The following is a 27409-nucleotide window of genomic DNA, read 5'->3' on the forward strand; positions in this document are numbered from 1 at the left end:
CCATCTGCTGCATTAGGGGTGCCTAGGAGGTGGTCGGGTGCTGGCAGGTGGATAAGGACCCCAGCCCCTGCACTAGCTGTGTTGCCTCCTGCTAGCCAGTTCTGCTCTAAGACTCGGGTTCCCCATCCATACAATGGGATGACCACGACATTTTGGACTTGACTTTCAGGCGTAGGTAGAGAATTCATGGGAAGGCTTTTCCCAGGCTGGCAGCCACCATTAACTCCACGGCGCCCAGGAGGACATTCAGTGTGGCTCCTGCCATAGGCCTGTGGAGCGCAGCACACAGTAGGTTCTCACTGAACAGCACCGAACGTTAGCTCCTCACCAGGGGGATGCCGGGGGACTAGGGGCACCCCCCTGCTGGTACCCGGGAGCCCCACTGGGCTAGTGCTGACCCCGGGAAGGGACCCCTGCACCCCCGCTCCCCGCCCCGCTGGATACCCACGGAGGTTCTACCTGCAGAAATCAGCAACGAGAGGACGGTGAGCACGTTCAAGGACTGCTGGCCACAACTGGTCATCATTTGGCTGGCATCGATCCGTCGGGAGCTGCCTGTTTAACGAGATCCGGCAGAGGCTGGGTGTGGGCTGCCTTGCCTGCGGGTGCAGATGCTGGCTTTGCTGCCCACAGCGGGGGACGGGCGGGGAAGCGTGTTTGCTGGGAGCAGGGGCTGGGCCGCCGATGATGGAAACGCTGCCATCCAATTTCCTTTCTGGAATGAATGACCTCCCCCCACCAGTCACCTGTCACCTCCTTTTCCTTTCACGGCAAAATGAGACTTAATCGAAGGAGGACCGATGGCTCAGGTGGTGGGAACCACCGGCGGGCTGAGGCCGGGGGGCCGGCGCCCGGCGTGCGGGGGGCCAGAGCGGCCACTTCACGTGGGGGTGGGCGGTGGGGTGATTGGACAGGAGCTCACGCACCTCCGGGGGGCTTGCGGGACGCAGGTCTCCCTGCTGTGCCGCTCGCAGTGACTTCCATTAACCCCTCCACCAGTCCGCACGGAGCCGGGCACCTTCCACGCATTAGGGACACAGCAGTGGACAAAACAGACGCCGAGTACCACTAAGCGGAATCTGTCCCTGCCCCGCTGGCACTCCAGGGAGGGAGGCTGACGGCGCACAGACAAGCAGATGAATATTTGAAATGCTACGAGGCTCCTGGGGATACACCCTAAAGAACTGAAAGCAGGGGTGCGTGCAGACAGACGCTTGCACACCCATGTTCGCAGCGGCAAAAGGTGGAAACAACCCTAGTGTCCGTGGACGGTATGTGTGGAAACAAAAGGTGGCCGATTCGCACGGCGGAATAGGATTCAGCCTCAAAAGGGAAGGGGGTGTTGACACATGCCACGACACGGACGAACCCCGAGGATGTGGTGCTCAGTGACATGAGCCCGACACAAAAGGACAACCCCTGTGTGATTCCACGCCCATGAGCTCCCCAGGGTCGTCACGTTCCCAGAGACGGCGAGGAGGATGGTGGGCGCCGGGGGCTGGGGACAGATGGGAGTTCGTGTTCCATGGGGACGGAGTTTCAGTTTGGGAGGATGGAGGGAGTCCTGGAGACGGATGGTGGTGATGGCTGGGTGGACGGAATGCCACTGAACTGTGCACTAAAAATGGTTAAAACGTCAATTTTATGTTATGTGTGTTTTACCACAATAAACAAAGCCATGAGGAGGAATAAAGCCAGATGTGTGTGTGTGTGGGGGGGTATATAGCGGTGCCGGGGGGCTCCTTCAGACAGGGTGGTGGGAGAAGGCCTCGGGCGGAGGTGACCACAGGCAGACCTGAGTGAGGCAGGAGTGAGCGGCATGGCTATTGGGAGGAACAGTGCTGCAGACTGGGGAGCAGCAGGTGCAAAGGTCCTGAGGCAGGAGCAGCTGGGAGGCCAGTGGGGGACGCTGGCAAGGGGGGAGCAGGAGGCCACCTGAGGCAGGACCTTGGCCCTCGGTGACCACTTCACATCAGGTTGTTGAAGCCCCGGGACAAACCTGAGGGCACGTCACCATCACCACCCCCTCCCTGCAGGGGTGTGGGAATGGAGGCTGGGGATAGGAGAAGGCCTACGTGTGCTCTGTGTAAACTCAGTGGCCCAACCCGAGTCCCAGCGGGCTGTAAGCTGCCTATGGCTGTAAAAAGTGTAGACACTCGGGATGGGGATTAATTCGCTGAGCCCCTAATATGTGCCAGGCTCATCCTCTTCCCTCATGGCACCTCATCATGGTGTATGAATTGCGTCTACCCAAATCCTCTGTTGCAGTTCTAAACCCCCCGTACCTCAGAATGGGACCTTATTTCGAAATAGGGTCATTGGAGATGTAGGTCACGCTAGAGTCCGATCGGCCCCAATCCAACACGATTGGGGCCTTATAAGAAGGGGAAATTTGGACACGGAGACACGCACAGAGAGGAGACCATGTGAAGACAGAAGCAGAGGTTGGGGTGATGCCTCTAAGCCAGCGAACCCCAAAGATCTCCAGCAAACCTCCAGAAGCTGGGGGAGAGCCTGGGCAGACTCCCTGGCAGCTCCCAGAAGGATCCAGCCCTGCCCACACCTTGATCCTGGACTCTGGCCTCCAGACTATGAAAGCACACACTTGGGTTGTGTGGTACTTTGTTCCGGCGGCCCCAGGACACCACCACACATGCTCCCGTGGGGACTGCCCCAGGACGGGTTGGGATGGACACGGAGGTGTGAGGGGTGCTCTCGGCTCACCTGGGAGCTGGAGCCTGGACAGCCCCCTCACCACCACTCCGCCCCTGGTGGAGACCTGTGCGCCCTCCCAGCAGGGTGTCCCCCCAAAGGCAGAGCAGGTTTTGGGGGCTTCCTTGACCCCTCCAGTCCTGTCCCCTTGTTTGGTGAAGGCCTCCCCCTCCCAGGGGAAGGTCTGAGAGCAGAGGACACACTGCAGAGATTTGCTGCCAGAAAATATAGTTCTGGAAGAGGGCACTGGGAAGGGCATGGCACAGTCCACAGGAATGGCCTTCTGACTGCCCAGGCTGTCCCGGGGCACCTGCTCTGGGCCCAGCCAGCCTGTCCTTACCCTCGGGAGCTCACAGCTCGGTCAGGGAGGGCACAGGGGCGCCAGCTGGGGTCCCAGGAGGCCCTAGTCCTCCTGAGTGGTGGCAGGCAGAGCAGGGAGCCACCCTGGGTAACCCGGAGGCTTGAGACTTCCGAGGGAGGAGACAGGACTGGACTCCAGGCCAAACGCAGGGGGTGGATGGCCGGGCCCCGCGGGTGGACCTAGGATGCCATGTGCTGTTCGTCTGAAGCGTGACCCAGGGTAAGAGGGGGGACGGCGTGAGTGTAAGATGGAGCCGAAATGCCTTCATTCGGTGCTTATGCAAGCTGACGGCAGGACAGCCCCTGGGGAAGGGCCCTCCTATCTCTCCTACAGGCCTCCCTGGACCCATCGGAGCCCCACTGGCTGTAAACTGCTTAATTGTTCTGAGCCTGGGCCTCCTCCCAGCCTCCCTCAGGGCCCTCCTGGGAGGATGAAGGAGATTAAAGCATTTCAAAGTGCTTAGCCAGGATTTGCACTGAGGAAACCCAAGGATCCACCCTGGAAAACACAGGGCGGGGGGTGGAGGGGCGGGGAGTGACAGGTCCTCTGAGATGGTCCCCTCCGAGCCTCCACGCCGTAGGTGAGCAAGCCAAGGCCCACTGAGGGCTGATACAGGTCTGCGGACTGCGGGCCCTCTGGCTCCTGTAGGATGGGGCTTCCCCACTTTGGGAGCCAGGCTCAAGTCCGAGGGCCAGTGGGTTTGTTGAATGAATACAGGGTGGGGGGTTGCACCTCTGCCTTGGACCCAGCACTCCCTCTGCTGCTCCAGCCCCTACAAAGCCCTCCTTATAGTAGGGGGCTGTCACTCACACCCGGGTGTCCTCCTCTTTCTCCTGTGAGTCCAAATCCTGCACCACCTTAGAATCGGCTCCAGGAGGCCTGCCTCGATCCCGTCAGCTGGGAGAAGTCTGTCCCTCCATGAGACATGTCATGTTCCATCTCTTCTTTCATTCATGTGTTCATTCATTTACTCATTCACGCATTCTCCCAATATCCACTCGTTAACCCCCAGTCTGGAACAGGGTCTGGGCTGGGGTCTAGGGGCGGGGAGGAGGGGGTATGCCAGGCTGGAGGCCCACCAAGCTCTCCCTTACGTGATTGGTCCCCAGGCCCTCCTCTGTTAGGCCACGAGGGTCCTGGGCCGGGGCCTGGCCAGCTGGGGGCCATGGCCATGGAGCTTGGGCTCCAGAGTCCCACAGACCGGGTGAGAACCCCAGCCTGGCCAACTCCGGCCTCGGGCCCTCAGGCCTGTCTGGGGGGACTGAAGGCCTCAGGGGCCAGCATACTGCAGATGTGTGGGAGCAGGACACATGACGGCCGCATTTGTCCCCGTCTGGGACTGGTCTGCTCAGACTCCACGGCTTGGCTGTGCTCCCCACCCTCACCCGGGGCTGCCCGGGCGTGACTCCACGGCAGGGGTTGGGGAAGCCACAGCCCTGTTTGCTGGACAAAGGTTGGGGTACAGGGACTCGGCGGCGGCGGGGGGGCATGGGGGCCTATGGAGAGAAGCAGCTCAGGCGCCAGAACTGAACGCTGAATCTACGATGGAACAAAGCCCACCACAAAAACTCCATTTCTCACGAGACAGCAAAACTCAGAAGCCGGCCACTCCAGCCTGGCGGGGTCAGAGTGGCTTTGGAAACTCAGTGGCCGGCGGCAGCTGTGATCCTTGGTCTGTCCTCAGGGGTCACGCAACCGACAGCACCAACCTTCACAAGGCCAAAGCCATGCCCTCGCGCCCTGCATGGGGTCTGCAGAGGGGGACGTGTGCTCAGGGACTACGAGCTCAGGTGTACAGGGCATGTCACGCCAGGTACAGCCACCTGGGACCCCCCACAGGTGACGCCTGCGGGAAACGGGAGCCCCCTTCCTCCCACTGGGCTGCCCCAGGGCCGGCTTTCTCAGGTCGTTCCCACACCCACCCCCACCCGAGTCCTGGACTCTGACTTTTCTCTATATACTCTCAGGGAATCTCGCCACCCAGCACAGGCAGGTCATCAAACCCCATCTCGTAAAGAAGGAAACTGAGGCTCAAGGTCACACAGCTCCTCAGCGGCTCAGGCAGGAGGCCAACCCGGCCTAGATCCTGCTCACCACCTCTGCACGGCAGGAGTTTCCACCTCCCCGCCGCCGCCGAGAAAGCACATTTACCACAGACAGATTAGATTTATTGTCCTGGGTTCTAGTTCTTTGAAAATTGGTAAACGGCCCACGAGGGTAGCTCAGGGCCAACAATAAAACTCCAATAACTGGGAGAACATTCTGGATGAGTAGGACTCCCCCTGAGCTCTGGCCGCATCCAGAATCACGAGTCGGGCACGCAGCTCTGCGGTCCACCCCTCAGGTCAGCCGGGGACTGCTGTTTCCAGATTTGAGGATTATTTTTAAACACCGAATTTGGCGAGGCTGGAGAGGAGAGGAAGAAGGGCATGTGGAGAGAAACAGAGCTGATGAATTACACCCCACCGGGAACAACAACAGATCTGTTTTCTCGTCAGCCCAGGCGAGGGAGGGATGTGGGGTAGGGCCTGGCTTCGGTGCAGGGGGTGCCGCCCAAGACGCCCCTGCCCGGCACCTGGAGATCCCGCACCGTCTCTGGGGCTTCCCCCCAACCCTTCTCAGACCACCACACCCTCCCCCGGGCGGGGCCAAGCGCATCCTCCTGCCAGGACTGGGTCAAGGGCAGCATGGCCTGGAGGTTCGGTCCTTGAGCTCGGACCACACTGTCTGGGGCCAAGTCCTGGCTCCACCTTTGTAACCACAGCCCGTGTGGCCTTGGACAAGTCTCCCCAGTCTCCTTGGACCTAGAATGGGCATAAAAATTGTATCTAATTCACAGGATCCTTGTGACCATTGAATGAGGTGATTCATCAAAGCGCCTGGAACAGAGCTGGCGTGCAGTGGGTGCTCAGAAAGGGTCCGTGCTGAGTGCTCCTTGAGCTGTCTCTGCCCCAGGAGCCATCCAGGGCCAGCTTTCTGAAGTGCCCGTCTGACCAGCAGCCCACTTTCTCAGGAGTCCTGGCAGCTCCGGGTTCAAGTCTCCACACTCCTGAGGCCCCATGGGGTCTGGCCCTCGCTCCTACCCCCTTACTCTCTCCGCTCCTCAAGGGTCAGCCCTCTCCTCCGGGCCTTGGCACATGCCATTCCTCCACGCCTGGGACACCTTTCCCCTCTCCTGCAGCTGGGCAGCTTTGACCCAGCTTTCAAGCTTCAGCTGGGGTGTCCATCTCTCAGGAAGCTTTTCTCCCCCGGACTCTCTCACTCCCCTGGTGGGCTTCTGAAACTCTGGGCCTGCCTCTGCCCTAGGGTTGGCCCAGGCTGTGTGGGATTCACCCGCCACCAGAGTGGGCAGGATCATGGCAGGGCACAAAGCCTCGAGAGCAAATCAGGAGTAGGGACAATGAGGGGTAGACCTGGCCCCCCAAGTCCTGAATTTCCTGGTGTTGAGAACAAAGATGGACACGTGACTAGTGCTATGCCTGTCACCCAAACATGTCCCACCTTGCCCCTCCCCTGTGGGGGTGCACGAGGGGCAGGAGAGGTAGAAGGCACAGCTCCGTGGCCAGCCCTACGGCAGGGCGAGGACAGGTCCTTCCCCAGCCTCCTGGGTGCCCGGTGGCTGGAGAGCAGAGTACAGGAATCAGGACTTCGGCTCAGGCTGGCCCTCCCTGGGTCCCCCTCTCCCCAACTCCTATGTCCAAATCAGACCAACCTGCGAGGTCCGGCTCAAAGGCCACCTGGTCACCCTCCCCACCCCACTGTCCGGGGAGTGGTTCCTCTTCCGGAGGCCCACTCAATGAATACCTAACGGAGCTCCCCTGGGGGCCAAAACCAGTGCCGGGCAGGGTGGGGGGCACGTAGACACAAGCAAGGGGGACACGGCCTGGCCCCCATGGGACTACAGCCTGGGGTAGAGTCACAAAGCAACTGATTCCGCGATGAATTAGTCAGGACGCTTGGACCTTCTTCTTCCTGCTAGGAGCTGTAGTATGAGGACTACGCGTTAGTAGAAGTAATGAAACATGGGCGGGGCCCTTTGCGAGCAGCAGGTGCCCAAGAGACAGGTGTTGGCACGGATGGGAGGCAGCAGCTAACAGCTGTTGGGGACCCTCCCTGGGCCAGTGGTGCTTCACTCAGGAGCTCGCTCACTGCTCGCCACACCCCACCCCTGAGGCTATACCCCGCCCTCCCCAGGATGCAGGTGGAGGGTGGGGCAGAGCTGGGATTCAAAGCCCATGCTCTGCTCCTGAGCCCTGTCTCCACCGGCAGATGAGCACGTGCATGCTCCAGGCAGCACACGAGGGCACACATGTGTCCACACACAGTACACATCTGCACACGCACGCGCACGTGTGTAAGCGCACATGGTATCAGCAGTGATCTTTAACTGCCAGCCCCGTCCCAAGTTCCCGGGGCCCTCCCTTAGCGGTGCAGACCTAATCCGGAGTTTTCGAACTTTTGTTTTCAGGACAACGCTCACTTCAAGGTTATGAAGTCTCACTCTGAAATGTGAAGTCTGGGAATAAACATGTGGGGAGGCGAGATGCCTGTGTGAAGGAAGATCAAAGTGGGTCCTTCTGACCCCTGCGCGCCTGCGGGAGGGAACAGGGAGGGAGGTGGGGAGGGATGCGTTCCCTCCCCGTGCCGGCCAGGGGCCAGGGTGAGGTGGCCGGTGCGCACGCGTGGAAGACAGACATGGGCCAGAGATCGACACGTGCACTGAGCCCCTGCACCAGCCCCTGCACCAGCCCCCTCACCCACGACTTCCCACTGAACCTCGAGCTGGCCCCCAAGGTCCCCTGTTCTTCCCACCTCCACGCAGACCTGCGAGCCCGGGAGGAAGCCTGGCCCCCTCTGGAGCCCCTCACTTCCTCTCCCTTGCATCCGTCAAGCACCACGGGGTCCCCCCGCGCTGCTGCTGTACCCCCAACCCATCCTCACCTTGAAGCCAGAGAGCTGGCTTTCAAAATCAAGCTCCGTGGCCCTAATCAAAACCCTGCCAGGGTCCTGGCTCCTCCCTGGCTGGGGGGGGGGGGGGAATCCCCCTGCAGCCACACTGGCCATCTCTCCATCCCTGCACTCTGCCCCAGCCCGCTGTCCTTTCCCTGCACCTGGCAGTTCCAGACAGTTCCCCCGGGGCCTGGGGCCTCCAAGAGGCCTTCCCTGAGCCCTGCCGCTGTGCTCACTGCCCGTTCACCTTGCCTTCAAACACAGATGGAGGTTCTAGTTATGCACTCGGAGCGGCGGCTCTGAGTACATTCGTCTCTTCCACTGGACTGTAAGTTGGATGAGGGCTGGGACCCGGGACCGGGGACATAATTTGCAGGGCCCAGCGCAAAATGAAAAACGCAGGCCTTTGTTAAAAAAAAATGATTAGGCATTTCTAGATAGCGACCGCAGAGCATTAAGCCAAGCTTGGGCCCTTCTGAGCGCCCGGGCTCTGTGGGACTGCGCCGATCACGCACCCTCGACGCTGGCCCTGCTGAGACCACATGGTCGCTGCTTGTTACTGTGAGCGGCATGGGGCCTGGCACATAGTGGGCCCTTTACAAACACTTGCCAGATTGGTGAATGACTGTAGGCATCGTCAGCTCCATTTTTCAGATAAATAAACCATAACTTAGGGCGACTAAGGGGTTTGCCTCGACCTGGAGGGTGGCAGGGCCGTGACCTGAACTCAGGTCTGTCTGACTCCAAACAGGCTCATGGTGGGTTGGGGGGTGACACCACCTAGCCTGGGATCCCAGCTCTGCCGCTCACTAGCTGGGAATTCCAGGCAACTTACTTCCCTGGGCTCAGGTTTCTCATCTGTAAGATGGGAACCATGCCCCCTTCCTTGCTGGGGTACAAAGAAACAGAAAGGACCAGAAATGCTAGCAGAGCACCCAGCACATAGACCAAGGACTCCACAAATGGCTCCTATCTGGTGTTGCCCACTGTGTTTCCAAAGCCAGTGGTTTAGGTGCCTGAGAGTTTCCTGGGTGCCTCTTAGCAAATGGAAGTATGTTTGAACACTACGCCTACAGGTGAATTCCTCTTCCTGCTGTGTCTGTGTCTCATGTTAGCACTAATATCCTTCCACCCTGCCTGCTGGCTAATCGCTTCCCTGCCTGGTGCCAGGTTCTGGGGCAGAGGGGACCTCCGGGCCTCTTACCCCCCCTGCCTTGCTCTGCATACAGTAGGTGCTGACTAGATGTTTGCCGCCCAAAGAGTAGGAACTCTGTCCACACTCACTGGCCTGGATGCCAGGTCTGCCTTATCGCAAAGAGCAAGCTTTCAGAGGAAGCAGGGTAGATCCAGGCAGAGGCCTTAGTGCAACATGCCTGCCCCTCCCACGGAGATGGGGGGCTTGACTTCCCCTGTCATTGACAGTGACCTTGGGCATCAGCCTCACCTTAGCCGAGAAACCCCAAACCCCAGCTCTGCGGCCAGGGAACCCAGGTGGGACAGCTCAGAGTCTTCCGTCTATGCTCCCTGTCCCCCCCAGTCACCCATATCAGGTGGGCATGATAATGCCCGCTCCACGGGGCCCCTGGACGGTCAAAAGGATCTCTGCAAACTGTAGTGTGGGGTGTTGGAAAGAGTGTTGTAACGGGGACAGAGTACACGTTACCACTAACTTAGAAACCACTGCTGCCCCCCATCCCTCCTTCAGAACACATTGCAGTCTCTCCTTGCTAAAGGGCTCTCTCCCCTCTTCGACCCCCTGCACCCAGCCAGCTGGGCTCTGGGTTCAAGTTCTAACCTCGCCTTGCTTCCCTGGTCCCCTTCCTTGACCCCTGGCCCTGGGCCAGTTCTGCACACACCATGTCCTTCCTGTATGTTCCGTTCTCAAATGCTGGAGGCCCGCACTGCCGCTCTCCTCACATCCCAGGTGAGGACACTGAGGCCCAGGGAAGGGCGCACGGCTGGCAATCCCGGCCCCTGGAGGTTCTGCTCTCCCCGCCGCGGGGCCACGCCAGGTCACAGGGCGAGCAGCTCCCCCAACTCCGCCTCGGTTTCCTCCCTAGTTGAGGGGAGCGCTTGGCTGAAGCCATTGAGGGACACTCTGTAACCTGACATCCCTCTGCCTCTGTCTGTTCCCTCGAATTATTTGGCGGCACCATGGAGATAAAACAACCCCTGGAAATCCCACAGGCATTTTTTTTCCCCCACTGGAGCAACACAAAAATATCCCATGAAGAATGAATCACTGAAAGTGTCAGGGCAGGAAGAGGAAAGACAGGCCCACAGAAGGCCTGCTGGAGGGTGGCCTCGATTTCTTTCCCGGCCTCCCTCAGTGTGGGGGGCCCTGGCCCCGGGAGCCCTCCTCCTGGGGGAGAACAGAAGCCGGAGCCAAGCCTCAGTTTCCCATCTGTAAATGGGGATCACACACTCACCTTGAAGGGGTGCTGGGAGGGACCAAGCAGGCATGTGTGAATGTATTCATTCATTCATTCATTCATTCATTCATTCATTCATTCCCTATGAGGTGTGAGCTGGGCGCTGGGCTAGGGACAGCAGATGGTGCTCGCAGTGGGAACAGACCTGTTCCAACCCTCACGAAGCCAACCAAACACCCACATGAGTGACTCAGGGCATTGGAGCAGATGGGAGGGCCCTGACCTGGTCTGGGTCGGGGGCGCCCCAGGGAAGCTGAGATCTGAGGTAAGCAGGCTTTCCCCAGACCAGGAGAGGGTGGGCCTGGGGGAGAGAGTGCGCCAGCCAGCTCGGGCAAAGGCCGAGAGGTGGGACAGAGCTAGGGGACGAGGCCAGTGCAATGGGAGTGGTGGGGGAGAGGAAGTGGGGGGAGGCCCAGTTCACCGATCAGGGCCCAGGTGAGCACTCTGGGCACAGAGTAGTGCTGATGGGCTCACTCTCATAATTCATGAGGACCACCATAAACTAGGGGTGCTACACTCTTGGGTGAGGAAGGGACAGGGAAACAGAGCGAAGGACAAAGCAAGTCAAGTGGGGAGCGGGGAGCCATTTGAGCACCTTCTGTGCATTCTTGGACCTGTAATCAATGGGTGAGGGGAGGGAGGCAGGGGGGAGGGGCCGGCCCACACTCATACAGGGGCGAGCTATGACCCTGTGGTGGGCCCCTATGTCTGTCCCCTCGGTCCTCTGTCTGGCCAGCTAGGTGTGCACACAGGCCACCCTGGGGAGCTGGGTGGATGGGGGCGGGGATGTTGAAAGAATTTAGAGCTGAGCCATCAAGGAGGCCAGCTCCCTCTCCCTCCCTTCTATCCCTGGAATCCTGCCTGTCCTGAGCTGGGCCAGAGATAAACCCCCTTTCTCATTCCCCGAAGAACAGGTGCTCTGCTTATCACCAACTTCAGACTGGCCTGGGTTCCCCTTATCCAGCCATGGCCCAGGGGGACAGGGGCCCCCAGGGTGACAGTGCAGTCAAGGGGAAATGGGAGCCGCGGGGCCCAGGAGAAGTGTCGACCCAGTCTGGCGAGGGTGAGGGGCAGGCAGTATTTATTTAATTCTCAGGATTAGGAGGGGTGTAGATTATCTGTAATTTTTACAAGTGAGGAAATAGGCACTTTCTTATCTCCTCAACTCCACGAGCTTCATCACTCATCCTGGGCCACCAGCTAGTCGGTGGCAGAGCTGAGACTCGATGTGGACCCCAGGGTCTCACAGTGGCCTCTTGGGTGGGGGGGAGGGGTGTTCAAGGAACGAGACTTACAAATGGGAGGTGAAAGTGAGGGCTGTTTCAGTGTAATGAACGTGGGAGCTATTTCTGTGCAGTGCTTACCAAGGTAGGAGAGAACCAGAGGGCGGGCTCTGAGCCTGGGATCCACACACTCGGATCCACTTCTCAGCTGTGTGACCCTGGGCAAGCCCCTGCACCTCTCTGAGCCTGGGCCACCTCAACGTTTTTAAGCTACTATTCAAAGCGAACCTCCTGTGTGCCAGATCCTGAGAACCTATGGCCCATAAACATGTAGCTCTAAGGTTCCATCACTCTTCGTGATTACCCTGTGTGGGAGTTCCTATATTTTTGCAAGGGCTGGATTCACAGCACAGACCAGCCGGCCTAGTAGGAGTACGATCCCTCCGCAAGCTCAGGGAGGCCCGGGAGAGGCTCATTTCACTACATCCTCTTAGACGTGGTGGGTGCCCAGCCACGGCCTGGAAAGTGGCACCAACACACCCCCTCCCGGGCTCAGGGGTGCTGGTCCACACGCACCAGGTATGAGAACGTTCCTGGCAGCACGGGTTTAGAAGAGCAAAACCCTGGAGGCGACCCAAATGGATAGACGGGAAAATGCACTGCGGTATGCCCAAACACTGAACACTCCAAGTTGCCAAGGGCACCACAGCCACGCCAAACATCTCGGGACATTTTAGCAACACAGGGCTGAGGGAGAGATTCAGGTCCCCAGATCACACACAGCACAGTCCACTTGCTGAGACTAGAAGGAGCTGGAGAAATACGCGCCCTTGCAGAAAACGTATGGCCGTGACCAGGGCACAGAGGGGAGCCAACATGATGCTCGGGTCCTGCGGAGCGGGGGTGAGGGAGGCCACTCGGGGCCAATGTTCCAGCCCTCGCATTGGGTGGTGGGCTCGAGAATGTCTGTTATGTTATTAATAGACGAACAAGTAAGTAAAGCAGCTTTGACGGGAACCGCAGTGAGAGAACACCAGGAGAGGGACCAACCTAATTCCCTGACCTGGAGTCCAGGCAATAAAATATAAAATCAATGCTAAAAAAGACGGACAAAAATAAAGATTATGTCTCCTCCCCCATCGACTGTAAATAGTCTCAGCTCCCAGACTCTGGGGGGCCGTCACCAGGGCCTGGTGAGGGGTCTCAGGTAGCTGGCTTGGCAGAGTTCTCTGGAAAGGATGCCTGTGCTCACATAGGCCTCCTGGACTCTTGGCCTGGTGCTGGGATCTCCCCACTCCAGTAAGGCTCTGTCTCTGCATGGATCCCCGGCCTCCTCGCAGTAACAACCCTGTCCCTTCGAGTACTTCCTGGTCATCAACTCTCTGTGCCTCAGCTTCCTCGCCTACAAACAAGGGACATGAACCGTCCTCCCGCGTAACTCCGCGATTTGACCTGACCGGGTTTCTTCCTCTGTAAGTGGGTGCCCTGCCTCTCCCCTCTCCGGGTTTGGGGAAGACTAAGGAGATGAAGAGCATGCTGATCATTCACAGTGACCAGGTGATCCGGGGATGGCAGGACAGGTGGTCACTGCCCGAGGGAGTGAATGACACGCCAAATGGATGTTGGTAACTGAACACACAGCAAATCACCAGCTGCTCTGCAGATGTTGGCAGAGGACAGACAACAAAGCCCCCACTGGGTGCCAGGTGCTCTCGGCTGTGCCCTTGACACCCTGACCGCCCATGATCATGCTCCCCTAACCCAAAGAGGATGATGGCACTCTGTGCCTGGCTCAGGTGTTGCTGTTACTAAGAGTAAGCCCCAGTTGTGGAACCCAGATTTGAAACAGACCAAGCTAAGTAACTGGGGTGTGTTGTACCTGGGGTGTGTTCACCCTGGGGTGAGGTACCTGCGTCAAGCGTACAGTGTGTGGTGGGGAAGAGCCAGTGCTTATCAGTTCAGGACCTTGGAGAGTTAAGGGACCTCTCAGACCCTCAGTTTCTTCTTCTGTCTAATGGGAATGGTGTTCAGAGCAGGACAAGATGTGTGCAGAATGTTTTAAGAGGTGGCTGGACCAGGATGCCTGGAGTGTGGCCTTGCACTTGACTTGGGAGCTGGCTAGAAATGCAGGATCTCAGAATCTGCATCTTTAGCCCGGCTTTTCAGGGGAATCTGACAGACGCTCAAGTATAAGAACCACTGGGCTAGTCAGAGGTCAGGAGACTTTTTCTAGAAAGAGCCAGATAGTACATATCATTGGCTTTTGAGCCACTGGGTCTTGTTGCAATGACTCAACTCTGTGATCGGAGCAAGAAAGCTGCCATCCGCGATACTAAGCACATGGGTGGGGCTGTGTTCCAGTAAAACTTTATTAACAGAAACAGGCAGGCCCAGCTGTGAACCCCTGCATTAGAGCCTTGATACCCACCGTGAAGTCCACGGACGGCATCCAGGGCATGTCCTGGGAGCTGGCTGGAAACACAGGCTCTCGGGCGGCCCCACCTGCCGAATCAGGGACTGTGCCTGCTAACCAGTCCCGGCACCTGCTAAACGGTGCCTGCTAACTGGTCCTGGCCCCTGCTAACCGGTCCCAGCACCTGCTAACCAGTGTCTGCTAACCAGCCCTGTGGTTCCCCACCTTGGGCTTTGCTGCTCCCTCTGCCAGCCATTCCCATGACTGATCTCCCAGGAAGAACGAAGGGTCGGCCACGAGATTGGTGTGAGAGGCGGAGGGCATGGGGGTTCCGGGAGAGTGGGAAGACCCCCACGTCAGACACACACCCGCGTCCCTGTCCCATCCAGAAGAACAGCAGTATCACATGGTCTTAAGTGATCTGGAGGGAAGGCAGGCCTGGGGTCACCATGTCCAGCCACTGTCAGGTGTCTGGTCAGGAGGTGGGCTCTGGAATCGCACGGAATGCTCTGAGCCCCTGGCGCTCTTCTCTTCCTGCCTGCTTCCCTGCTCTTCCCAGCCTGAGGGCTCCTCCCCAGCCCAGCCAGCACCTCTTCCCCAAACTGGAGAGCCATTCTTTTGAGTTAGCGCTCCGGAAACCCAAGACTCACTAAGAAACCTGTCTGCTGGCGTCCACGGAGCAGCTGGAGCCCTCTGACCATCCCCCAGGTGGGCTCTGTGTTCATCTTGGCACGAGAGATGCTGGAGAGGGAGCGGGGAGCGAGGGGCCGAGCACAGGCCCCTGCGGGAGGGAAGTCCCAGCCATCAGGCCTACACCCGCCTCCCCAACCGGGAGTCCATCCCGGTCCACCGTGGTGATGGGGCAGAGCCTGGCACTGGGAGGGCGAGCCTTCCCCACCCGGGGGCTCCTGGGCTGAAGGAGACGTCCCGGCCTGCCTCAGCAGGCTTCCTGCTTTTCCAAAACTGAACATCGCTCAGAATGGGGAGAAAATTGCTCAATTTTAGAGCATAGGTTGACATCTAGGTAAACAGTCTTATGGAGGTCTAATTAGTGTGCCACTTTGGGGAACGTGGGCTCCAAAATTTCTGGGAAATGGAGAGGTAACATCAAAAAGCATTTATGAAAGAGCTCTGTCAGCAAGGAAGCCAGGCAGAACCGGGGTGGGCAGGGCAGGAGTCCACGAGGAGGCGGGTGCCGGGCCGAGCCTGGCAGAGGGCGGCTGCAGGGGGGAGGACAGGAGCACAGGCTGGCCTGCGGGAGGCCCCACGGTGGTCCTGTGCCCCCAGATGCCTGACCTAGCCTGTCTGGGCCTCTCTCCTGCCCGCGAAGTGGGGTGCTGGTCCCAGCCTCACGGGGGTGGCCTGAGGGATGAAATGAGGTGGTATATGTGAATCCAGGACCGGGCTGGGGGGTCAGCGGGTGGTCAGGAAACAGGGTTTCCTTTCTCAGCCCCCCCGTCGCTGGGGCTCGGGGTTTGCTTCTGGCTGCTCCATGTTCTCTAACGTGAGCTGCTCGTGACCCCGAGATGTGGTCCAGGGGGAGATTATTAGCCTCGGATGTGGACACGGAGGAACGGAGGATCAGAGAGGCTGTCATTCTGCCGGGAGGCGGGGGAGGTTGTCACATAGCTCATACAAAGCCGACCTGGGACTGGCACCCGGGTTTCCAGATTCTCGGCACAGGACTCCCTCCACAACGCCACACTGGCCACAGCTGGCACAGTCCACACATCCCTGGCGTGGCTCGGAGGAGACATCTGGGGGCTCACAGGGCTCTCTGCACCGTCGGGGGGTGGGGGCCACCGTCCTTGGACCAGAGCCCACAGGCTCCAGGCTGTAGAGGCAGAACCCACACAAGAGTTAAACTGTATATAAGAACTGACCTTCTTTCTGTACAGTGGAAACAAGAGAAAGAGACTATTTCTTGAGCACCTACTATGTGTCCAGCCCTGGGATTGGCATCTGACAAATACTGTCTCCTTTAATTTTCGAAAAGGGGGGGGGTCTGCTGCTCCCAGTGTGCAGATAAGAAAAGTAAGACTCTGAGAGGTGGTGTCACCAGGCCAAGGTCACAGAGCTGCTGAGCTACGGGCACTTGGCCCCAAGCTGGTCCAGTGTCCAAGTCAAGGTCCTTTCTGGGCCTCGGGCTCTTGGCCTTGGGCAATCTGGAGGAAGTGGTGTTAAGGGAGAGGGCTGCCACTCTCCCGAAATGAAATCACCGGGAATTTCCCCCTCTCCCGAGGCCTGGGGGAAGAGCAGAAGAGAGACCATTTTTGGAATAAGCTGGTCCCATTTCCCACCCAGCGCTGGAGGCCCGGCCCTCCGCCCACACTCAGGACTTCCCGGCAGACCTGGCCCCTGACTGAACTCCTCCATCCACAGAACTCGGCTCACCACAGCCCCTGGGGACCCGTTCTCCTGGGGGACATTCCCACGGGGAAGCTGGGGAGGAGGGATCCGCATTCCTGCTCCCCCACCCCCCACTCTACACTAGTCTGGCCTCACACTGAACAGGCTTATTTTAAAACAATCAGCATTTGGCTCAAGCTGTGAAAATGAAATCTACATTTGGTGGTGTCAGGAGGAGTGGGATAGGCCACGCCTGGGAAAGAAGGGGGTCGTTGGTGGGAGATCCCCCGAGTGTCTCAGACCTAGCTCCTGGCCTCACAGATGGGGGGGGGATGGGGGGCATCCAGGTATCGGGGTCACAGATCTGGTTCCAATGTCATCACCACTAACTGACATGGGACCATGAGCAGGTTGCTTTATTTAAAACCCATCATTCAGCCAGGAAACTTTCACTGAGCCCCTGCTAGGCATCACTACTGACTCTCAGCCCTGAGGACGCAGGAATGAACTAGACAGACACTTGCCCTTGGCATGCAGAGGCCTCGGTCTGGAGCGGAGAGGGGGGCTCTCCATCCCTCCCCACCCACTGTCTGCACAGAAGGCACCTAGCTCAGGGTGCCCATGTTGGCTATGCCCACGCCTGAGGCCCCTGCGGACTGTTGGCTCCCGGGGGAGGCTGGAGCCAGGGCTGATGCCCCTCTGAGACCCCGGCTGCCCAGCCCTGGCCTGGGCACGGAGGAGGAAGAGGCAGGCAGTGGGGGAGTGGGGGGCCAGGGCAGTGGTGGAGGGGCAGCGAGGAGCTAAGAGGCCCCGGCCCCGGCCTTGGACAGTCCACAAATAAACTGCTCATCCCTCTTCCCAACTGAGAGAGAGAAAATAGCTTTCACACTATATTTTCTGATTTTTTTTTCCCACTTCACTGCTTCTAAATCGATCCAGAACAGATTGTCCAATTGTTTGAATTTCAGGAGAAAAGTCTCCTAATCTTTCCCTCGCCCTGCCCAGAATTCTGCCAGGCCCTCGCCCTCTCCTGGTGACCCGGCTGGACGTTCCCACCTGCTGGCCTGTGGCCCTGCAGGAGACAGAAGGGGGCTTACCCGGGCTGGGGGTCTGTACTCTTAGGTGGCGCTCATGTTGGGGACCCACTGGAAATATCCTGGCCCTGGAAGAGAAGGCTTTGCTTCCCCAGAAAGGACTGAACTTGGCGGGGGGCTCCGCAGGCAGTGGGGCCCCCTGGGAGCCTGGCAGCCTGGGTGGAGCTGGAGGCTGCCACCTGCCTCCCCCGCCCCTCTCCTGTCAGGAAAGTTCTCTGGGTGCTGGGCTGAGCCACAACACAAGCAACTCTGAGGGGCTGTCATCATCCCTGTTGACCAAGCGGCAGGACAAACGCTCCTTAACTTGCCAGAGTCCCTGGAGGTCAGGCCGCTGCTGAATGCTACAGCCTCTCCCGCCAGCCTCACCATCACCACGGGACAGCCATGCCCAAGCGCCCAAAGTGTGCCAGCTCCTTCTCCTGGGCTCCATATGCATTGTCCTTTGGCCTTGATGTCCCTCCACCCTTGCTCATTGACCTGGTCATCTCATACTCTACCTCCTGGGGTGCCACCCCCTCTGGGAAGGCCTCCTTGCTGCTCCGACCCCTTTCTCCAGGCAGAATTGCTCCTCCAACCCCCGTCACCACCCACACTTGCTCAGTCCCTTACGTGGGACTCAGACCCGTAGGACTCAGACTTCCTGCGGACCCCAAGCCCTGGGTACAACTTCAGGAGTGAATGACCATGCCGCAGGCACCCGAGCAGATGGCTTATGCACTCCTGACACCCGGCACCTTCGGAGGTGGCCACAGGTGACAGGGGAAACCAGGTGCCAGATATTAAAGACCCCACAACCCTCGACCTCCGGGCCCAGATGATGCTGGGGCAACCCCAATATAACCGCATTCAGACCCCACTCCTTACCCAGGGTCTCGCTACCCTGCATCCCCCTCCCCAGAGAGAAGGAGCTCTCTGTGATGGCGACTGACAAGCGGAAACGTGTGCAGGGCTTGCTTCTGGAGCACTCTGCCTGGCCCCTCAGGCACCCAGGACCCCAGAGGTCCTGCTGGGGACCCCAGTTTACAGAGGAGGATACTGAGACAGAGAGGACGCGGCTCAGCAAGGCCACACACTGGTGAGGGGTGGGCACAGGACTGTGGCGCCCCCCCAAGCCGGCGCCTCCCCCGACCACGAAGCGAATCCGGCCTCCCACAGTGGAAAGAGTCGAAGCTGCCAGATCCAAATCCTGGCTTTGCTGCTTAGCAGCTGTGTGCTCGCAGGGAAGTCACCAACCACACCGGTAGGTGTGAGTGGTAACCTGTCCTTGCTCATGGAACGTCCCCAGGATTAAACAGGCTGGTGTTTACAAAGCGCCCGGGGCGGGGGCTCCGTGGCGACTCACGGGTCTCCGCAGCAGGTCGGGGCTCCTGCAGGCCTGGGAGCCAGCGTTCCCGTGCCCAGGGCCGGCAGGGGAATTCTGCCCTGGGTTGGCAGTGCCCTCGTCCCCGCCCCTTCCCTGGCCCCGCGCTTCGGGCCCCTTCTGGAAGCCACCAGGTGGCTCACAGGCTGCTCCATAATCTCGGCCTGCGGCGTATGGAGTCCAAACACCTCCTCCGACTTTCAGCGTAGCTTCACAGATTACAAACTACGCTCAGACACGTTATCTTTGCGCATCACCATCCCCCAAAGGAAGACAGCGCTCGGCCCGTATTACGGAGGAGGGAACGGAGGTTCGGAGCTGCACCCGGACTTCGCTGTGCGAAAGGGGAGGAAGGCACAGCCCGAACTCAGCTCTGTCCGGCTCAGAAGCCAACTGGCAGGGACACCGGTGGCCTGGGCCCCCGGACTTGGGCCACCATGCCCAGTCCCGTGGAACGGGGACAATAGACGTTTGCACAGAGAAGAGAGATGGCTACAAAGCCCATTCCACCTCATTGCTCACGGCCCTCAGAGGGAAGCCCCCCACCCCAGCTGCCCCGATCCCAGGCTTGTGACGTTTCCTGACAGCTGTCCATCCTTCCTTCCTTCCCTCTTTCCGTCCTCCATCCAACCCCTCACTCGCTCATCCATCCATCCATCCATCCACCCATCCATCCACTCGCCCATCTGTCCATCCTGCCCAGGCACCCCTGGGCTAGGCACCGGCCACAGAACTAAATCAGGAATGAAGTGGTCTCCACCCTTCGAGCACAGAGAGAAGCTCCACTGCCTCTGGGCCTCCTGGGTGTTTCTGTTATTAAGTGGACCCGTGGTGGTAATGACAATAACGTTTACTAAGCACGTAATTACGCGTCGGTAATTATGCTTGGTCCTTGGATTTCCTCATTTGATTCTTGAAAGAACCTTGTGAGGTGGGCGCTATCCCCATTTTTAGATGAGGACACCGAGGCTCCAAGAGGTCATGTAACTTGCCCAAGGTCACACAGCTAGCCGGGATGGAGACTGGGGGTCGAGCCCGGACGGTCCCTCCAGAGCACTGGGATAATAAATCATGGTCATCACTGTGATGGACCCAGGAGCCCGGAATATTATGATTCTTACCCGTAGCCCTCAAAACCACCCTTGTAACGTATTATTCTCATTACCAACGTTATCAGCCTTATTTTGCACACGAGGACACTGAGGCTCAGGCTGAACCGAGCAGCCCGACACTGGAATTGGGGCGTGAACCCGGGAGGGTGCGCTAGGCAGGCACCACCCGGTCTCATGGCCCCCTTGACTCATTTCCTCATTCAGTCAACAACCACAGCCGCGGAGGTTCAGGGACGATCGGCTGTGGTTCCTGCCTGGCCGCTGCAGGAAGGGCTGGAACAGGGTGAACAGGGTGAACAGTACCACAGTGACGCGCCTGCTCATCGTAATAAAGTGAGAATACGGAGAGCTGACGCGGTCGTCAATGCACACTCTGTGCTCACTAAGCACCTCTGCAAACCTTATCCGGTTCTCACAATAACCCCCTTTTGTAGGTGAGGAAACAGAGGCCCGGGGGTCATATAACCCACCCAGGGTCATAGAGTTTGGAACAGGCGGAGGGGGGACTTGTCCTGGCTGGAGCCCCAGGCACAGGTTCTCCAGGGATCTGTGGATCTGTGCCAGGATCCTCCCTCCCTCCCACCCGTTGCCCTGATGATGGGCCTCGGCTCAGAGGCTCCGCTCATTCCCCAAAGGCCTCCAGGTCCCAGGGATCAGATTTCAGGCAGTCACACCCAGAGGATGCCACATTCCTGACCTGCTCCCTGAAACACTGAAACAGCAGAGACCTCGGAAACCAGCCCATGGCGGGGGCATGCTGGACTGCCACCCAGAGGTGAAGGTTGGGCCTCTGGGGTTCAGTGATGATGCTGGGCTTCCTGCAAAGGGACACAGAGGCTCCCTGCCCCCATTTTCTGGATGTAGAGACTGAGGCTCAGGGCTAGCAGCTCTAGCACAGACATCCTGGGCCCCACGTCCTGAAGCCCAGCCTGGGAGGTAGTGGAGAAGGAGCAGGGCTCAGAGGGAAGGAGAAAGGGGACTTTCTAGATGTTGGTATTAGTGTCTGTGGTTCCATGATTTGATTTTTAGAATTTCCATTTTTAGTGTCTTACACTTATTCCCCCACCCCAAAGGGCCCTGTCTGGCTATGACCGCAGGCACCCCACTTCCTCTCTCTGGGCTCTGTTCTCCTTAGGGAAAGGGAGACTCAGAGGTTGGCCCTGGGGTTTCCTGGGGGTGCTGGAAGGTAATGTATATGAAGGGGATTTGTGACAAGGGAACCTGCCAATGTGAAAATTGGAAGATGCCACTGGGAGCCCAAGCCTCTGCGAGACCCGCTTCAAGACTTTTCTCGGGCCGCTCCTCTTCTGGGCCTGGCACAGTCCTACTCACCCTTTAAGACTCAAGCCAAAAGTTACCTCCTCCAGGGAGCCCTCCCTGCCCCCTCAGGCAGGGTGGGACCTTGCAGATGCCTGTTTAATTCTATTCTGCCCCCAACAAACACACGGCAAAACCAGGTCCTGTCTTCATTGTCTCTGGTGTCCGGGGCCTGGCACTGTGTCCGGGCACAGGGTAGGTGCTCCGGAAATGTGGGCTGAATGCAAGCTAAATTGCATTGGCTGTTGGTCTATGAATCCAGCTGTACACGGAAGATTCTTCCCGAAAAGAAAAGGAGCCTGAAGTGAAAGCAAACCACCATCCTTTCTGTAACCAGCTCGGGGAGCCGCGGAGGAAATTCTCACACTGGATTATGGAAGGAATTTGCCTTTATTTTTAATTTGCGCCAATATCTAAGAAAGTGGCACTTTATTCTGAGCCCATCATGCACCGAGGAGCTTTGAATCTGGCGCAGGAGGCAAACTTTCCCGGCCCAATTTCCTCATGCAAATCTCTCGGCGGCGGCCCGAGCCATCCCCGCCCTCCGCCGGGCATTTCTCTGACGCTTGCCAGCCAGGAATAATCAGATTATGTAGCTGGGTTTTAAAAGATCACGGTTTGTCTCATTTTCCAGGGAAGTGTGAACAAAAAATTTTTTTCCTCCCAGGGCTCTGTTAAGAGCTTCCAGAACTTAATTCAGTGTTAAATGGGTGTAATTTGGGAAACTCATGCATTATTTCTTAATTTCTCGAGGCGAGTCTGCACGCATCTGCTGAGGTACGTGTGCGTGCGGACAGATGGGCGGTAATCGGAGTGTGCGCCCTAGTCGAGGGAGGGAAAGGGGCAGGCTGTCTCGAGAACGCGCAAAGTAAACGCTCCATTCAGGGCTGACGTCGGGAAATCTGGGATGGGAGGCATTTGCATTTCATCTGGCTTCTGCTTTTCCGCTCTGATGGCCAATGGCCTGGAGGGGGTGGGGGTGAGGGTAGGGGTGTCTGAAGCCTTTTCGGGAAGGGAGTGCAATTTTACCATCCAAGCCCCCTCCCGATCCGCCAGCCCAGGCAGCCTCAGGGGCCTCTGAAGAACACCTTCCAAGTCTGCATCGTATCACTGAACATCCTTGGCCATCAAGGATGCCCATTCACTGTGACCTTGAGCACGTCCGGGGCCGGCTCTGGATTCAGTGTCCCCATCTGTATCTGGGTACGTGGACAAGTTTCCAGCTCCCTCTCAGGACCCACAGCAGCAGCTCCTGGGGCTTCCCTCTAACTTAGCATTGCACACAGGCCCCAGATGTGCTGGGGTCCCCTTCTTTGATAACCCCAACTTTAGGCTATGGAGAGTGGGGGCTCCCACACCCAAGACATTACCAGTACCCCTTTCCCCACAACCCTCATGTCCCGCATTGCTGAATGAGAAAACAGGCTCAGAGGGCAAGTGACTCGCCAGGGAGTGGCCAAGTCAGAATGCCCAGAGAAGGCTCTCCAGAAAATGTCCAACCTGGTCGCAGCCAAGGGGAAAAGGAGGGAGGGGCTTGTCACAAGGGGGCCTAGCCGACACGTGGGAGGGGGGTACAGTAACAGGGTCAGGGGTGCCAAGACAACCATCGTCACAGCCAGAGAATTATCTATTTATATACTCAGTCACCCAACAAATTGAGCGCTGGTCATCTCTAGGCAGGGACTCCATGGGGACAGGTCTGAGGGGGCTTTGGGATCTTCTCTATATCCCCAGTGGGGGTCACACACAGAGAAGGGGTCAAGGAATGTGTGAGCTGCAGGAAGGAAGTCAGGAAGGAAAAAAAGAGACGGATGGAAAGAGGAGGAGAGGGAACTTCCTTCCTGTCAGGCTTTGTGCGGAGTGAGGCCAAAACCAAAAGAGTGGGTGGCACCTGCTGTCCCCAGGAGGCCGTGACCCAGGCCTCTGGTCACCCTCTCGCTTTTGGGGGCTCCAGATGTTCAGGACTCCACCTTACGGAAGAATGTTTAGGACACATGGCCCTCCCGTTCTTAGAGGTTGACTAGGATTTCAGTAACTTCTAGAAAGAGCAGCTGGGCTGGGAAAAGCCACTTTTTGAGGTAGCTGGGGATGGGGCTCTTAGTTCATCCTAGGATCAACGTGAATCTGTTGTGTGACTCAGCCTGGGGAGGAGCAAACCGACAGAGGCTGAGTTAATAGAGGCAGAGTGTCCCCAAGAAGGGAGGTGATACCTATCACCCTGAGCATCAGATGGGCCGCGCTCTGGCTCGGTCCAGAGCCGGGGAACCAGAACAATGTCTCGGAAGTGAGTCTCCAGAGAGCCTGACCCGCAGCAGCTCACAGCACGGTGGGTGAGGGCCGGGCTCCAGGCAGAGCGGCGTACTGGTTAGGAGCAGGATCCCAGTGGGTTATTCAGAACCCCTCTGAGGCTGTTTTGTCTGCACAACAACATCCATAATGACCAGTTCACGCAGATGGTGTGCGGATTAGGGGGGTGTTGGGTCTTGGGGCTTGCTCAGCACAAGGTCTGGCGCGTAGTAGGCCTTCTGGCCCCCGCCCCCAGATGCTAGCCTAGTGCCGTGGAGGCGCCATCCTGCCCGTGTGTCAGCAAAGTCGTTTGTCATATGTAGGCCGGTGAAGCGGCCAGAACTGGTGTCTGCTGCTCCCTCCCTCTCTTAGAAGGCAAGGGCCTGGCCACGAGGCACTCGTCTCCCGCAGTGTGGCCGGAAGCGGGGAGGGCTGTCGAGGCCTTGGCCGAGTGTCCCAGAGAGTTGGAAACCAGATCCATCTTCTTGTCTTCCAAACTACCCCTCCCTCTGCCCACCCCCACCATGGGTTCCCATCCGTGGGCCACGTAAGTGTCCGAGCTCCAAACCCACCCGTCCTCCCCTCCTTGCCACCCCACCCCTGCTTCTGAACCCTCCCCCAGGCTGGGGAGGGGGGGAGGGGGGTGGCCAGCTCCCTGGTGCCAGGGCTGCATGGCAGCACCATCTGCTGCCTGTCCCCCTAGTCCTGCAGCCCACCCTCGCCCCCCCGCCCAGGCCAATCTGCATCATCACCCATAGAGGGTCTCTGCCCAGAACACCTTCTGCTCCTCCCTTCTGGCTGCTTCAGGCCTGCCTACTGGACCAGGCCCTCCTGGCAGCCCTCCTCGGGCTCTCTGGGGCAGACCCTCCCCACCTGCGCCCCCACTGCCTCGGCTTCCCCCAGGCAGGGCTCCAGCCCTGCTGGCTCATTAGGGGCTGTTTTCTCAAGAGCTGCCAAGGGTGGACCTGATGCCCTTCAGCAGCAGCGACGGGGGCTCGCTGGGCAGTCTGCGTGAAGGAATGAATGGATGGATGGCTAACGGGACCAGGGAGGGGCTCTCAGCGGCTCCCTGGGGCGGGCCCCCCTCCCCCTCCCCCCTTTCTCTCCCCTACAAAAGTCTGAGCAGCGCTGGCCCTGCCCCCACCCCTCCCGTCCAGCCGGACAGGCTTCGGGCTGGGTGGCTCGGGACTGGGGGTGGGACACACGCTCACGCTCGCACAAACACATTTACACACACACCATGGGTGCTACAAACTCTCACGCCACACACACTAGCATGTCCACATACTCTCACATACACACGCAGCTCCAAGCTGAACTGCTTCTCCTCACCTCCCCGTCAGTCCACTACCTCCCAGATGCCTGAGACAGCCAGGAACCGCGGGTGACAGTGACATGAAAGAACCTGGCAGTACCCCCTACCTGGGGCTTTCACCTTGAGCCCCGAGGTGCAGGGGCCACCTGTCCCCAGGGAACTTTCTGGCCACCTCCCGCTCCACACTCAACCCCCCCGTCAGGACAGCCACAGCAGACAGCCTCTCTGGAGAGACGGATGGCTCACAGGGGGCTGTCCTGCCCCGAGCAGCCACAGATTCAGGGGCTGGGGGAAGCCCCCAGTTCTGGACAACCCTGACCAGCATGGGGATTGTCCTGAGCTGCCACCAGGGGCCCAGGGTTTATTGTGATTCTGCTTTGAAAACCATTTCCAACCATACCCTGAAGACTGCCTGTCGGTGAAACGTCCTGCGGGGCCACATGCTTCCTGGTCACATTCAAACCATCTGACAGGTGAAGAAACAAGGGATGATGGAGGGACCCCCCCCCCCCTTAGTCTGGCTCCGAATAGGGCCTAACTGGCTGGCTCAACAGCATTTCAATCACAGCCCAGAGTGGGATTCACAGGACACCAGTGACTGAAGATGTTGTAGACCCACAGGGGTCAAGGCCCTCATTCTATAGACTAGGGAACTGAGGCCCAGAGAAGGGCAGGAAACTGCCTGGGGTCACACAGCCAACAGCACACCATCAGAAACCGACAGGCCCTTCTCAGTGCAACCTCCACCAACCTTCAGAGGTGGCAAGGGCTCCCATGCCACTTTACAGATGGGGAAACTGAGGCTCTGAGGGGTCAAGCACCTTGCTCAAGGTCACCCAGCGAGGGAAGAGAGGGCTAGGGGCCACCCACTGTGATTCCTGGTGCCAAGCACTTTCTGCTCCCCCCATCCAGCTCTGGGGTTCCTTGGGCAGGAGCAGTCACTAAGACAAGGGATCAGAGAGGCCGAGAGAGGGAGGGTAGACACAAAGAAGCATACAGACATACTCCCACGGCAGATTATGTAACTCCCCTTCCCTGGCCCCATCGCCCCAGGGGTGCGGACCGCCACCCACACCGACCGCCAGGCCTGGCCCACCGGCCCGACACTGGCTCTCTCCAAAGAGAGGACAGTTGGAGGCGCCAGGGCGCACTGGCATTTTTTCCTTTCTTTTTTCGCTCCGGCTGACTTAACAAATACTAATACTGATAATGATAATAATAATTAGAATAAATATAACCTGAAGACGCTTGGGGTCTCGTTGCCATGACAACCGCTCGCGCTAGTGAGCTTCGGAGGCCGCCGCCGGGCCACCCGGCCCCAGGCGCGGGATCAATATTGATTCGGCCCCGGGAATCGGCGGCGGCTCCACTGGGGCCACGCGGCAGGCGGGGAGCCAGGGGCGCGCTCTTGGAGGGGGTCTTCCTGGTCGCCCGCGCCGCCCGGCTGGGGCCCCCGGAACCGGCTGGGTACCCCCCAGCGTGTCTCCGGAACTCTGTCCGGCGCGCACGGGGCTCCCGGCTCGCTGCGCTCCGGGACTAGGTCCTCGGACGCCGGTCCCCACCTCGGACGCGCATCCCGGTCCCAACTGCCTCGTACCGGCACGAGGCGCTCCGGACTGCTCCTCAGACCCGGGCCCGCCTCCTCCCCAAGGTTCAGCGACCCCGACCTTGATTAGCCCTGGCGCGGACCCGAACGCCAGAGCACCGGCTACCCCACACGGCTCCCGCCCCCAGACTCTCCGCCCGGCGTCCCCGGCCCCTTTCCAAGGCACCGCCGGACCCTCCCTCCGAGGCACCCAACGCGGCTCTCCCAGTGCGCCCAGCCCTCCCCGCGCCGGGCGCCCGCACCCCTTTCGGCGGAGCCCCGGCGCCGAAGACCCCGCCCCCCCACTCGCCGGGACCCTCCCCCTCCAGGAGCCCCGCCCCCGGCCCCCTCTGCCCGGGGCGCTCGGACCCCGGCCCGGCGCGCCCCTCCCCCGCGCGGCCCCAGCCCGGCCCGCCCCGGGGCGCCGCTCACCTCGTGCCCGCCGCCCGCTCGCTCCTTGCTCCGCCGCCGGGAGCCGGCGCCCGCGGGTCTGAGCCGCCTGCTGGGGCGCGGGGCCGCGCACGCCCCCGCGGTGCCCCCGCCGCCGCCGCAACAGTTGTCCCGGCCCCGGGGGCTGCGGGGACTCGGGGGGCCCGGGGGTGGGGGGGGGTCGGGGGCTCCTCGACGCGCGGGGCGCGGCGCGGCGCGGCGCTGGGGCTCCGGCTGGGACTCCGGCTCGCGCTCCGGACGCCCGTCGCCCGGCCCGCCGGCGCCCCGCGCCGCCCGCCCGCGCCTACTGGGAGCCCCGCGCCGCCCGCCCGCCCGCCGGCCCCGCGCCCCGCGCCGCGCCCGCCGCCGCCGCCGCCACCGCGCTCATGCTCGCCGGCCCCGCGCCCGCCGCCGCCACTTCACTCTTTGCCGCTCGCCGCTCGCTCCGCGCCCTCTGCTGCCCCCTCGCCG

The 27409-nt window shown here is 59.7% G+C and overlaps 1 protein-coding gene across 1 annotated transcript in view; it reads right to left on the minus strand.

Annotated features, from left to right (window-relative positions):
* Nucleotides 1-26982, minus strand: part of SHISAL1 (shisa like 1) — a 74550-nt gene extending 47568 nt beyond the window's left edge. Inside the window, exons 1-2 of the mRNA XM_081822614.1 lie at nt 26942-26982; nt 460-555 (exon numbers count right to left, since the gene is read on the minus strand). Of these exons, the coding sequence (XP_081678740.1) occupies nt 460-526 (67 nt within the window). The 5' untranslated portion in view covers nt 527-555; nt 26942-26982. The remainder of the gene's footprint in view (nt 1-459; nt 556-26941) is intronic.
* Between the last annotated feature and the right edge of the window lie 427 nt (nt 26983-27409).

The sequence above is a fragment of the Leptonychotes weddellii genome, chromosome 5 (assembly GCF_054177405.1).
Source record: "Leptonychotes weddellii isolate Sample4059 chromosome 5, ASM5417740v2, whole genome shotgun sequence".
In the NCBI taxonomy this organism is placed as follows: Eukaryota; Metazoa; Chordata; class Mammalia; order Carnivora; family Phocidae; genus Leptonychotes; species Leptonychotes weddellii.